Source organism: Mesoplodon densirostris, chromosome 13, assembly GCF_025265405.1.
Source record: "Mesoplodon densirostris isolate mMesDen1 chromosome 13, mMesDen1 primary haplotype, whole genome shotgun sequence".
Lineage (NCBI taxonomy): Eukaryota > Metazoa > Chordata > Mammalia > Artiodactyla > Ziphiidae > Mesoplodon > Mesoplodon densirostris.
Genome location: NC_082673.1, coordinates 14,141,927 through 14,156,660, shown reverse-complemented (window position 1 = coordinate 14,156,660; position 14,734 = coordinate 14,141,927). Strand labels below are relative to the sequence as shown.

Below are 14,734 nucleotides of genomic sequence, written 5' to 3'. Positions count from 1 at the left end.
TCAAGGTCATGGAAAATAAGGAAAGACTGAGAGACAGTTACAGACTAGCAGGGATTAAGGAAACATGAGTAAATAAAGTCTGAGGGTCAGTTAACAGTAGTATTGGTTTATTAGTTTTGTAAATTTACCAATGTAATGTGACATGTTAACCATAAGGGAAACTGTGTGAAGGGAGTATGGAAATTCTCTGTATTATCTTTGCAAGTTTTCTGGAATTCTAAATTATTCTAAACTAAAAAGTTTATTGTTTTTAAATCCTCTAACAATAAAAAATTAATGTAGATCTTGTATCATGCTTTTGTAAGAGATAAATATGAACTTTGAAAATTCTAAATTAGCATTAACACAAAAATATATACAGAAGGAAAGGACATTTTAATATAACCTCCTATTAAATTACATGATATTACTATCAAAATTAGTACTAAGTGCTCAAGCAAAGTTGCCAAATTTCACCTTTAATATTAACTTCTGTTAATTCAAAATATATTTAATGAGGCTGACCAATTTTTATTATAATTTTTTGTTCCTAATAATATAGGTAGTTTAAGTTGGGACCCAACCATCAAAGTACAAACCTGAGAATTTGATTTCTGATGAATACATTTATATTTTTCATCCAAACCTAAGAAAAGATAGTAAACTTCCCTGTTGTTTTCCACAGCTGGAAAGTACAGGTATTTTGTTTCCCTTTTCATACCGGAGGCAGCTTTTCCAGGTATCAGGCTTTATACAACATCATCATACAAGCTCCCCTGTCTTAAGCAGACCCAGGGCCAAATCAGCAGTTTTTATATACAGTAAGACCTCAGACCCCACGGCCTAAGACCTACATCCAAATCTTAGGTCTCAATGAGTCACCACAGCATTAGCTCCCACTTACTCTGGCTCTTGTTTCTTTATTTCGGGCATCTCTGCTGTTTTGTTTGTTTGGTTTTTCATTTGTTTGCTTGTTTTTGCTTCGCCTATTCATGTTTAAAAATCCAAAATGTAGTTAGAGGGTGCTGGCTGGCTAGACTGTAGCTGTTTAATGACTGTGCCTTTGGAGATGTTGAACTCACAGACTAAAGGACCTGACCCTCAATTTTACTCCATGTTTATTCTCTCAAATTTCAGCCTTTCTTCTTCTCCATCCTTACATTTTACATCCAAACTTAACTTACAGGTGGAAAAGCAGCTTAGAGAAACAAAGTCCAAAGTTTAACAACCCTATAGAGACAATTCTGAAAACACAACCCTCTGATTCATTGGACTTTTCATTCCAATATTTCTCAATCTTTAGAATAAGCAAAGATCAACTGAGGAGTTTATTAGAAATGCAGAATTTAGAGTCCCATGCACAGAGATTCTGATTCACTAGGTTTGAAATGGAGTCCATGAATATGAAGTACCCCAGTAGATTCAAATATCTGTAATTTGAGTTATTTAGTGACTTCAGATAGTAATCTGAGAGATTAAAAACAAACACACTCCTGACATGAGTTTTTGAAATTTGTGATGTAGACTTTTATTCTAGAATCAGAGTAGATAAAAAGTCTATTTAAGGGTTCTGTTTATCTTGTTTATAATAAAAGTGTTTAAAGCTTCCCATTGAATTATTCAAGACATCTTTTCCTAAATGGTGCTTTTATAAAGCTTACTTGTACTAAGTCTTATTTTAAAATGAAGCAATAAGAAATATGCACAACTACAAATACCCTAACATTATTTGGAAACCTTCCACCACGATAATTTTGTCTCAGGAGAAATCTGAAAATTCCAAAAAATTACCTACGTATAATTTATAGAAAGCTGAGTCAAGAAACAGGTGTTACCATTGGAATGATGAATCTTGTCCTTTGCCTCACTCATAAATTTCTAATATATGAGCCTCTAGACTATAAATCAGATGCTGGGTTCACATAGACTTACGTCATTTATTTTCTTTCACTGAGAAAATAAAGAGGTAGATGATCTATACATATCCTGCCAGCTGTTCCACAAAACTCATACATTGAATACAAGTATCAGAACCTCAGTGGCTCCATCTTACACTTGTTCTAGTACTTGAATGCTGGATGCCGCTCTTGGAAAGTATTTGCATCTCTGTACTATGAGTTTGGCTGCACTGCTAGCCAGCATTCCATTTCCTGATGGCTCCTATCACCACCTAATTATTTTTAAACACTGATTTTATTTCAAACAATTTACCATTGTCAAGGGTCACCTCCAAGTATGACATTACTGAAATCAAATATTTTTGGTTCTAGGTCTATGGTTAGGAGAGTTTAAGAATGACCTTCTTCAGAGTGACTGATAGACCATATGGCAAAATCTATGGCTAAGCTATAAATCCAATATTAACATTTTAAAAAAACTATACATAATTTTCATGACAATCATTCAGTCACAATTATTTTTCACTTTATTTGTTTCATATTTATAACTGTCCTGATAAACAAGTTAGAAAGTACCCAAGAAGCCTATACATTCATTCATCCATTAAATTTTCAGATATTTATTGAGGTCTTATTATGTAGCTAAATAAGATGAAGAAAACAGATTCCTTCCCTCAAAGAATTTGCACCCTAATAGAAGAGAAGATGATTACAACTTATCAACAAAATCTTGTGAAAGTATATGGCAGAAAGGCAGTATGATTAGAGGATAAGGGTTGAAGAAAGTTCTGGGGGTTTTCAATCTCCTTTGCATTAGTAAGCTGTTTTCCAGACTTAATACTGATGGAGACATATGGATTTCAGAAAAAGTAAGTAAGTCTGAATTTGGACTTGGATTAAATATACTTCTGCTTGATTATTTTCTTGATTTTGGTTTTTGGTTCATTAAAAGTTATAGCACATTCATAGAATTAATACACTGTGCATCCTGTAAGGGTGTTACTTACCTGGTCATGCCCACTTTGGGCACCTGGATGTTGAATCGGAGAGAGTACAGCTAGCCCAATTATATATATTGTCTTTATACAATACACACATGCGTGCACGCATGCACACACATATACACACACATTCGCTTGAAGGATTTATTTAATGCAAAATTTATGAAGACCTCAAAAGAATTTGATGAAACTTATTAAATCCAAACTCTAGAATGAGAGCTTATGTATGTTTAAATGTGTAGGGAGTAGGAGGTATAAATGTGCTTGCGTTTGTTTTCATAAAAGTTCCGGGCCACTCGTAATTCTTTCAGATTTAGGGGATGCTCTTCTTTGTATCCTAAGCTGCTCCTTTTCTAGACTATTTTACTTAGGATCACTTGCATTAAAGACCTTCCAAACGACTCTATAGTACATGCTTGAAGCACAGTCTACTTTCTGAGTCTTCATCGGTTGTTTTCTATAGAAGGTGTTTCCCTCCATTAGAATCTGTACAATGTCACTATGTTATTCATTGCATTTAGAATGTGTCAGCTGAGTGACACTGGGGCTGTCTCCTCCTCTCACCTGAGCACTGCCTCTTAGGTCCCTCTCCTGGCTGTGCTCCCTCTGGCCACATAAGCCTGCAGTTACGGAAGTGGGATAAGGATCTTTATAAATGCCTTTTAACCTGGAAAAGTAATTTCCTGGATCTCCCTGGGTACAGAATCATGATGCTACCTGTGTAATATATCAGGTATCTCTGATAACTAGAGCTCAGGGGAATAGTTAATTAATTGCTTCACTCCAATTATCATGAGTGCTACATTACTACTTACAATTTTTATTTGTCTCTGCAGGCTACCACTGGTAAAGAAAAAAAAGTAAGAATCTGATATCTTATTATTTTAAAAATTGATGTTTTTCCTCTATGGTCCAGACACTAACTTCTCATCTTCATGCTGAACCCATCTGTCTGACAATGTCAATAACCCCTGGAGAGCATGCACTGAGTCATGACAAATTATAGTAATTCATTCTTGTTATGATTATAATCCAATGACTTAAATCAGGAGCTGTCTATTCTCTTTGTCTTAACTACTATTATAAAATTAATTTGTTTTGTGAATTTAGAACAGTTCATACATAAATTTATCCATATAACCAATAATGATAATTTCAAATATAACGAGCCAATCCTAACATACTTTGAAACTTTTTAATAATCACAAGTTATCACTGTATATATGATATGATATATGATATAAATATAGATTTATATGATATAAATCTACAGCATTAGTAGACGATTCACATTCCAAATGTATATTTTATGTTGGTCTTCAGAAATAATAATTCCTTCTTTTAACGTACTACACTGCTTTTCAGAAAGTTAAGTTTATGGGCCTCTGCACCACAATTAAGAGATCAGTGAATCAAGATGTTTAGACTGAAAGTATAGCTTATCTTTACATGTTCTCCCTAAATAAGTCTGAATTTTTTGCAGACGTCGTGTGATACTGGGAAAGGCATATACCATCATCATGGATGTCCTTTGGTTAAAAGCAATTTGTCAATAAATAGCAGTGTCTACTCACGTTTCTCTTGTTCTGCTTCCACTCCTTCACTTTCTGTGTCACTTGGCAGGATCCACGGTTGATGAACCACCTGCAATTGCTTTAAAGAGTCATCCTGCCAAAGAAAAAGTTTATTTGGATTAAACTCTAGAATGATACTGTGAATACCAATATGGGTGAACACTTCAGTTTCTATGAATTACATGACAAAAAACCATAACAAGAATTTCCTCACAACAGAGAAGAATTTTAAGCTTAAATTCATTTTCATTTCATGGACATGCCAAAAACTCTGAACTCATTTTTTTTTACATTCTCCTTTAAATAAGATTTAATGTCTTAATAAGAAGAAATATCTAGACTATGTTCCTTCCTGGATTAATATTTTTATGGAATTCTTAGCACTCATTCTTGGAAATATAATAATGAAATATTCAATATAAAATTGCACAAAATGTGCCTGTTTGCCATCAAGGTTCCAATTCCCTTAAATGAGATTAAAGATTAGTAGGATTTAGAGAACATTCTCAACTTTACCCTTCAGTATTACTTCATTGCCTCCTTCCTCATATTACTTCCTATTTTTATTAATATATTTCTCAAATACTTCCTTGCTGTTCCATGCCTCTGTCATTGCCCTAAAGCGGACTCTCATCATCTCCCACCCTGACTGTAGTTATAATCGTCTACAAAGTTTTCTAGGATTAAGATTCATACCCTCCCTAATTCTCTCCACCAGCTCCTTGCCAAGTAGAGCTTTTTAAAATGTCACATGATGTATTCATTACCTTGTTCATAAACCCTTGAGTAGTCTTCTCATTATTTCCAGCATAAAATCTCAACTCAAGGCCCTCCATGAGCTATACTTGTCTAGTCTCTGATCTACCACCACTTCCATCTCCATCCCACCTCGACTGACACTTCCACTCCAGCTTAATTAACTAGTAGCACCTTAATTTTGTCACTCTCTCTAATCTACCTAGATGTTTTCATATGTTATACTTCCTGCCTAGAATGCATTATATTTATCTGTCTCAGACATTAACACTCTTCCCAAGGCTCAGGTATCATCTCTGTTGCCTTCCCTGATGCTCCAAGACAGATTTACTCCTTTGTGTGCCTATTGTATCAATATAACAAATACTATATAATAATTGTCCTTTCATATCTTCTGGCCTCAAAAATAATGTGGAAAGTCCTTTATGCCATGGATAACATGTTTTACCTATTAATTTCCAGTATCCATTATAATGTCTGGGGAAAAATAGGTACTCACTAACAGGTACACAGTAAACATTTGTGTATGAGGAAGTAAGAAAGAGAAAAAAAGGAGAGGATGAAGGGTAGAAAGGAAGGAGGAAGGAAGGATGGGTCCCTTTGACAATAAAATATAAGTAACAATTTTAAATTTATTGAGTCATCACTCAATAAAATCTTTTCAAACGTAACTTTGAAAATTAAAAACATAAAATCAATATTACCTGTCCATTTACTCTTTTGACCTCTCAATTCATTCATCATCTTCCCCCTCTTTGAAAGAAAGATCTTTTCCTCCAAATTGAGATATTTTGCTTTATTTTGTCCAGAAAAATACTAACAAGATAAAAATAAAGGCTCACGATCCTGATCTCTAAGAAACATTAAATGTCCACTTTGTTTAAAATAAGTGCTGTATAAGAGAAACAACATATCAGCTATCCCTTGACTGTGATGGTTACCTCTGGATATGTTTAGTCCCAATCTAGAGTTTCAAAAAGGTACAGTTTTCCAGGAGTTACAAAGGGGATTAAGGAGTTGAATAGGTGAAGCACAGGGGATCTTTTAGGGAAGTGATATATTCTGTGTGATGTAATAATGGTAAATACAAGACATTAAGCACTTGTGAAAACCTGTAGAACTTCACGCCACAGAGTAAACCTTAATGTATGTAAATGAAAAAATCAATTAGGAAGGTGGGATATCCCAGGATGGAAGGCAAAATACTAAAAAAAAGAATCTAAATGAATTACAGATGTAAAAGAACCTCACTGAAGTGTGTGGGGGAATAAGGTGCTGACCTAAGTAACTCTGAAAATGCATGGAGTCTGTAAGATCAGAAGCAAAAGCAAATGTACATAAGCACTGCATTAAAGTGGATGAAGTTACGGGCTTATAGGTTGAAAATTCTGAATATATATGTGTGTGTGTGAGTGTGTGTGTGTGTGTGTGTGTATATATATATTCTGGAATTGAACAAAGTAAATGGATGGCAGATGTTGGAAGCCAAGTTTTTCACTCTTGGAGCAGGAGTTTACAGATAAGCAAGGATAGAATGTTCCATGTATAATTAGAGTTGGAGACATCAGTGTGAACTCATGTTTAGCTTACTATACATACAGATGGCTACACATATAAATATGTGTGTGTGTGTATATATATATATATATATATATATATACAATATATAATAATATATATATATTAATGGTTACTAATCACACATATATCTTGCTGCTATGGCAGCTTAGAGGATTTAGACACAATGACACCCCAATAGCAATGAAAACAACAACCACCCAGATCTTGGTTTCTAATACCCTTTTCAATGAAAGAATCAGGACTCTTGGACAAAGGATTGACTCTTAGACCAAGGCAAGAAATATACAAGATAAGCCTGGAGCATCTTGTGCCAGAAAGCAAAAAAAGTGCTAACACACATACACATACATACACACACACACACACACACAAAATGACGGGGTATATCAAAGGGCTAAAGGAGCCAAATGAAAAATCTCTCTGTGGCCAAAGCTAGAACAATTTAAGCAACGAAATAAAGTAGCATTGGGTTACTACCCAACATACAAAACAAATGTCTATCAATCCATTCTGATGAAAATAAATGATTGACTAAATCAACAAGTGGGTGAGAATAGACAAATATGCCAAGCAGAAGGATTTCAAATAATTTATGTAGATACTTAAGGAAGCAGAAAATAACTTCCCACATCTTTAGTGAGGGCTGTGTATAGTGACTTTCTTCCAAAGAGTACAATATGGAAAGAGAAAGCAAAAAGAGTAAATTTACAGTGGAGAAAACTGACAAATACTACCTGAAACCAGGTGATTAAGGTCAACATCAACAGCAATAATTCCTATTGATAGTATGTAGCCTTGACAGGATGGGATAAAAATGGAATTTTATCTCTATGGTATTCCTCCTTAAAACACATTATCCAAGTCCAACCATGAGAAAAATATCATACAAACCTCAACTGAGGGACAATCAACAAAATATGTGGCCAGTACTCTTCAAACACAAGGAAATACATATAGTCATCAAACACATGGAAAGTCCGAGGAATGGTCACAACCCAGAATAGCCTAAGGAGATGTAAGTATGAAACGTAATGTGACATGGTAAAGCAACTAAACTTCAGTAAAAAATTAATTAAAAAAAAAAGAAATGTAATGTGACATTTTAGGTCACATCTTGGGACAACAAACTTGAATGAAGCATGGATTTAGTAACTAATAATGTATTAATATTCATTAATTGTGACAAATGTACCATAATAATGTAAACCAATAATAATAGTTAAACTGGAGGGGAGGTATATAGGAATGCTCTGTATTACCTTCACAATAATTCTGTAAATCTAAAACAGTTCTAATATTAAAAAGTTTAGTTAAAAAATTGAAATAATAAAAAAAATTTTAATGAGATTCATTAAAAACTCTTTTAGCATCAGAGCTCTTGAAAATAGTCTGTTAATCGGATTAAAATTTAAATTCCTACCAAATGACAGATGGTCTTTGCAATGAAAAATCCTCGCCCCAGGGGTCAGGGATCACAGCTTTTTATCCCGGTTAATCTAGGGCATGTCAGTTCCCCTCTTGGGATAGAATGAAGCATGTGAAGGTGCTGGATTAGATCATCTCTAGGACTTTACAAATAGTAAATTTCTATATCTAGATGCCTTTAGACTGTCAGTAGAATGTGAGCAGAACTAAATGAACTATTGTAGGAAAAGTCAGCAAACGTTAAAGATATTCCATCTTGGAGTATACAATTTAGGTATAAATCAGTGTTTATTTTTAGGATTTAACTTTTTTTTTTTCAAAGTTATCAAGTATTGGATTTGGTCTTGTAGGGCTATACTACAGAAGCAGCAGAAAGGTGAAAAATCTTAGCTTTAAAATTCCACAACAGTATAAAGAACAGCAGAAGTAAAATTTAAAAAATTTTCATGTAACAGAGAGGGATATCACATTCCTGCAGTTTTTCAGAACTAGAACATGGAGTCTCTGGTGTTTAAAGAAGAAATATGAAAAATGATCTTTTTGGTTTTATAAGGTAAAATCGAGTGGCAAAAGTTCTTTGTTTAAAACAGAAAAAAGTTTAAAGTGATCATGAAAAAAATGTTTTTAATTGAAAAAGTATTTTGATTATTTAGCTTTTTGGCCCAAATCCTAAAATCTGTTTTCGTAAGAAAAGATATGACTAAGAAGTCAATGGTGTTACTTTTTCCCATAATAGTTCAGAATATTAAGTAATACTACTGATTGGTTTCTGGTCTTAATGGCTTTCCTACTGAACAGGCAAGTTATTCTGTGTTTATTGCAACCATTCTTTGTTTATTGCAAATTATATAAAATACAAATGAAACATGAGCTCAGCAAAATATCTGGTTTGGGAAAAACTTTAAAATGTTGAGATGTTGGAATCAGAATCATAGAGATAGTACAAATATTGCTATTAATAGATCATTTGAATATTTTACTTTGGTTTTCCCTTGAATACAGTTAGTAATATAATGCACCTGTTTGCTTCATCAATACCAGCAGGCAGTACTATGTATGTCCAAAGTTCAGCCCATCAGACTACTTATAATTATTTTTGATGGGGTCAAGGAGCTAAAATCGTGAACATTTTTAAAAACAAGAGTTGACATGTTCCTCTTTGCCAACTTATTCAAAAAATTTTCTATAGGAATATTAAACTCTGTATGAGCACAGTGAAAACTGTTTCATAATCCCAAGAGCAAGTTCTTTGGATTGCTTTTAGAAGAAATGACATTCATCCTTTTTCTAAAACACTTTCCCCATAAGTACGTAAATGTCCAGGGACCAGGAGTGGTGGGAAATAGTGACATGTATCATATGGAAAACAGTCTCTAGCCCTGTATCAACATATCATTTTATCTGCTAACAGAGTAAGTGCTTTATAAACTTTAGCAGTATTGTTATTCCACGTGGGTAGTTTATTTTTGGATTCTCTAAATGCAATCAATCAGTGATTTATGTCATGTGTGGCCATAGGTTATTCAGGTTATTTAGAGAAAAAAAAATGCTCCTTTGCTCAAACTTTCACCATTGGATAATTTAACTCTGAGGCAACTAAATATTTCTTTCCCTTTGGTTAAGAATGAAAATAACACACCAAACATCAGTTTCCATCTTTCAAAAAGGATTAATCACTTTCATTTCCCTTCTATAACCATGAGGTCTATATACAGTAAATATCCCTGAAGCATGTTGCAAATAAAGCAAAATAAAATTACACCTCACTTTACATACATTTAATAGACTGCAATACTGACAAAGAATTAAGCCTATACTTCTGTTAAAATAAAGTTCTCCATATATAATTTACATTCTTAAATTAATAAAGTTTGGAAATAACTTTGTTAATGAAATGGCTAGTATTATCAGGCTGAACTCTGTAATTTTTTAGTGAATTATACTTCTATAGCTTATTTCTTTTGCATATCATCAAAGGGCAATTAAAACATAAGAACAGGCAAGTAATATGTTTGAGAAAATATAAGTTGGAACGAACAGGATCTGGGAAAAGAAAAGAAAGGGAGCAATAACCAAGTTATCAGTACAAAAATATGGTAGATTGTGGAAAACATTACAAAATAAACACAAGCTGCTAAAAAATTTTACCTGACAAATTTGCTACACTACACTACACATTGGGATTGCCCTCTGATAAAAGAAATTTTCACATATTGAGATATAGGAAAGTCATTCCAGCTTATATATGAGTTAACTTGAATTTTATGCTAACTAAAATAGCCTGTTTGTGGCCTATTAAATGTACATTGTACATCTGCTTTAATTCTTAGAGAAAAGGATGCATTGACCAAAAGTAAAGAATGTCCATGTTAAAAATAAAGATTAAATGCGTCTCTTCTTGGGACGCCAATGCTGGTCCTCCTTTGACGATAAGACTCCCTTCCCAGGTGTCAAGGCCAAGCTGACTTGCTGTGTACTTGCTGGACTGTTCTTTTGTTTGAAACCTTGAAGAATATAACCCTGACTTGTTTAAGGTTCTTTGTTCTGACAAGATACAAAACTGCGCTGAAAACTCTGCTGCCCCCAAGCAGTTTCTCAGTCTTCTGGGCTAGTCCTCAGTTTGGCTCAAAGAAAACTCTTTTCTAGTCTTTCTTATTGATTGTTTATTGATTATTTTCATGACACCCTCTTCTTTCTTAAGTCATTCCATTTTGTGGTTTTTCTATACAAGGAAATTGTAGGATGAAGTTGTAAAAGACTTTGAAATTAGCAAAAGATTATTGGGTGTAGTCAATGAAAAATAAGTCATTTTTCTAGCAAGCCCTTTTGTTTATCTGATTTTTTTTTTTTTTTTTTTTTTTGCGGTACGCGGGCTTCTCACTGCTGTGGCCTCTCCCATTGCAGAGCACAGGCTCCAGACGCGCAGGCTCAGCAGCCATGGCTTATCGGCCCAGCCACTCCGCGGCATGTGGGATCCTCCCGGACCGGGGCACGAACCCGTGTCCCCTGCATCGGCAGGCGGACTCTCAACCACTGCGCCACCAGGGAAGCCCTGTTTATCTGATTTTATAAAGACTTCGAGTCTTTCACTGACTTTGAGCTATTTTACAACTTTGTAATTTATAGAAATGTATAGTAGTGCACATAATTCTTGTCCATATAAATGCAAATTGCATCTATTTTAATGTAATTGGTTATTAACCTATGGATATTGATCAGTTTGGCCATTTTTTACATCTGTTTATAACTTCATTTCAGCATTCTTTATTTGACTACACATGGGAGGGTTAGAATTCTCCTTTGAACTGGCTATAACATCTTACTGGTTTCCTCATTCATTAATGACTTAAACAAACCTTGACATGTGTTCATTTTACATCTGTATGAAAGCCATCATGATAAGTTTTTTAAAAATTGCTATCCTTTAACAACACGTATGAATTCTTAATGAATATCAGTGACAAAATAGGGTTTCCCTGCTAAAACCCTTGTTTTCTAGTTTCCTAAGTGGAGTAAAACTATAATGCTGAATAATAGTTATTTCCACTTTCAACAAGTAAATCCCTGTGCGTGATAAAAAGCAAATGATCTCTTCTTTTTATAGGAGAATAATGTCATGCGCTCTCTTTCAAAAGTATAGTTGGAACTTCATTACACTAACAATCACAGAATATACCACAGGAGGAAAAGACAGGCCAAAACTGGCATGAAGAATGATTCTAAGATATTTTGTTACATAGAATTGATCCCCTTTCCAGTTCAGATGGTACAGCTGGCAAAATCAGCCTCAACAGATTTGCAAAGGCCTGCCTGCTCAATGTGCTTCTTTTCCTGTCTGACACCCTCAGAGATTGTGAAGCTGCTGCTTGACACCTTGAGTTAGTTCACACTCCTCTGTGTGTTGCCTTGGCCTTCAGCTAACTTCCTGAAGTTGTGAGGAATGGCTCTAAACTGCTCTTGAAAAAGTTTTGAAAGTCATTAACTTGTCTTTAGCTCATTATAGTTCCTCAATCATTTAAATTGACAATACTTCCTTGTTGACTACATATGCAAATTAATACATTTCTCTATTAATTAGTGGATTTTTAACCAGTATGCTATGCTACTTCTCCAGTTATTCCTTTGGGAAATGTGATAGTTTAAATGGATTAGCTTCTCTATAAAATGTATACTAAGCTTTGCAAGTACTTGATTTTGATAAGCTGTTTTCAATTATATATATTTTTTGAGTGAATATTAATATTATAATTCTAACAGCTAAAATTTTTGCGATGTGAAATTTTTATTCCTATCTTGAGTTAGCAAGTGCCTTACATGTAAAGAACATATAATTTTAAAAAAAATTGTTAGAACCATTTTGAGGATTAACAGAAATAAACTATTATAAAATATCTCATTTTTATTTGGTCAAAAATACAAATCCTATCTGAAAAAAATAATACATTAAATATATAGAAAAAATAAATAGAAATTTCATTTTAGCTTTACTTTTTGAGGAGACCATATCATCTCCTTAGTTTTGACTTAGGTCTAAACAGAATTGCCTAACATCATGTGGTTATGATTCTGTCTAATTATAAGACTAAATTTAAAAAAACAACAGGGACTTTGATGTGCAAAGAGCTGTTCAAACTTTAGCAAGAAATGTTAAATATAATAAAAATGTAAACTCTATGGTTTATGTGAGTTTTCGTGTGTACTAAATAAAAGCAAATGTTTGCTAGATCACTTTTAACTTCAATGCATCTAACATTTATAAATACTGTTCCCCACTGTTTGCTGACTCTATTAACAAGAAAAAAGAGGGCAAAAGTGAAATAAGAGTATAAGTGAGAAAAAATAAAACTATCCTTTTATGGCTCACATTCTTAACATATTTGGACTGCCAGTGGAGAAGAGTTAGAACACATATTTCCTAAAGACCAAATGCATTAATGTCTGCAAAAAGAAACCAACTATCGATAAATTAATAGTTCATTAATTAAGATCATGCTTAGTTTTTTTGTAAAGGATGATTGTTTACTGCTTTTAAAAAGAGCTAAAATCTAAATATCAATCAATATTAGAAAAAAAAATACTATGTGATACTGAACCCCTAGAAAGGAAAGGCTTACCTTGGGCAGCTCACACATAGTCGTAAATTCAAACTGAAAGTCAGTAATGAATCTCAGAAGCTAGAGAGATTACATACCCCAATCAACCAAAAATATTATTTTTGAGAGTAAATGAATAAATAAAACTCATAAATTTATTAATAAGAATTTCCCTTTTACCCATGTTATATTTATAAAATTGGGGATTTTCCATGAAGAATGCAGTTACTTTCTAGAAATAGCACTGGAAAGAACACTTCAGGGTAGAGCTTCTCAGACTTTAGGGTGTTTATGAATAACACAGGGATTTTGTTAGAAATGCAAATTTTGATTCTTTGGATTTGGTGTGAGTGCTGAGGTTTGGCATTTCTTACAAGCCCCCATTTCTTACCTAGTCAGAGGACCACACTGAGGAGGGATGCCCTGCCAGCACTTCTAGTGAAAAGGCACAAATGCCCAACCTTGTCACATTAAGTATTTACAATTGCTTACAACATGCACGTTTAGATTGCACATGTATAATGATGGAGAAAATAAGGATCTTTTCCTTGGATAAGAATCCAAATTAGAATGACTCATTTTTAAAGTTCTATCACGTATGCAGCCCATACCCTGTACCAGCACCTCTTTTTCCAAAGTACTAGACCCATACAGGACACACGACAAAAGGCATTAGGTACCCTTTTTGTGGAGGTGACCTACCACCTCTAGTCCCTAATGAGGAATGCTAGCCAAGGGCTTGGGCAACTACAGAATCCTAAAGGGAGGTTCTATTGGTGTACATATTGAAAATAGTATCTTTCTCTCCTTGGGCAACATTAATTTCTTGACTGTATTTTTCTCAATTTCTGCATCAAATCCATTACATTGAAATTTAAAATTGGTGCACCAACTCTCCAATTTTTTGCCCCATATATTTTGATTTTCTAATCTGAACTGAGACCATCTACATAGTTATTTCCTTTCTTTCCTTTTGTTACCCTTTCTCCATTGTGCTTTTGGTAAAACTTCAACCATCTCCAAACAAGCCTGCAAACCAGAGATTTGAGACTTAAAGGGGTGCTATGAACTCTGATTTTCCTCTCCAAGTGATATTTGAAAGCAAGTGTAAGTTTAAGTATGGGTACAGTGTTTTGAATAAATGTATGGACTACCTACTACATTCAGTAGGCCACTCAAAATGGTCTTTTAATGGATTCATGCATGAAAGAATAAAATATTTAGAGAAACAGATTCTGTCTTGCTGAGAAGCAATAGTGAAACCAAATATTTGCTACTTCTATGATATCACCGTCAAACTGTTTTCCAGTTTCCTTCACCTGAAACAGATTCAGATGGCTAATTCAGTGACCATTATGGTTTGGCTTCAGACCAAGTTTTATGGAGTCTGTCCACTGGCTTATCTGAGAGTTCCCAAATACAGTTTG

General features: G+C 34.0%; 1 protein-coding gene across 1 annotated transcript in view; it reads right to left on the bottom strand.

Moving 5' to 3' along the window:
* Window positions 1-1,294: 1,294 nt before the first annotated feature.
* The window catches only part of LOC132500586 (uncharacterized protein C8orf34-like), a 119,100-nt gene continuing 105,660 nt past the window's right edge, over window positions 1,295-14,734 (bottom strand). Inside the window, exons 6-7 of the mRNA XM_060115712.1 lie at window positions 4,453-4,546; window positions 1,295-1,362 (exon numbers count right to left, since the gene is read on the bottom strand). Of these exons, the coding sequence (XP_059971695.1) occupies window positions 1,295-1,362; window positions 4,453-4,546 (162 nt within the window). The remainder of the gene's footprint in view (window positions 1,363-4,452; window positions 4,547-14,734) is intronic.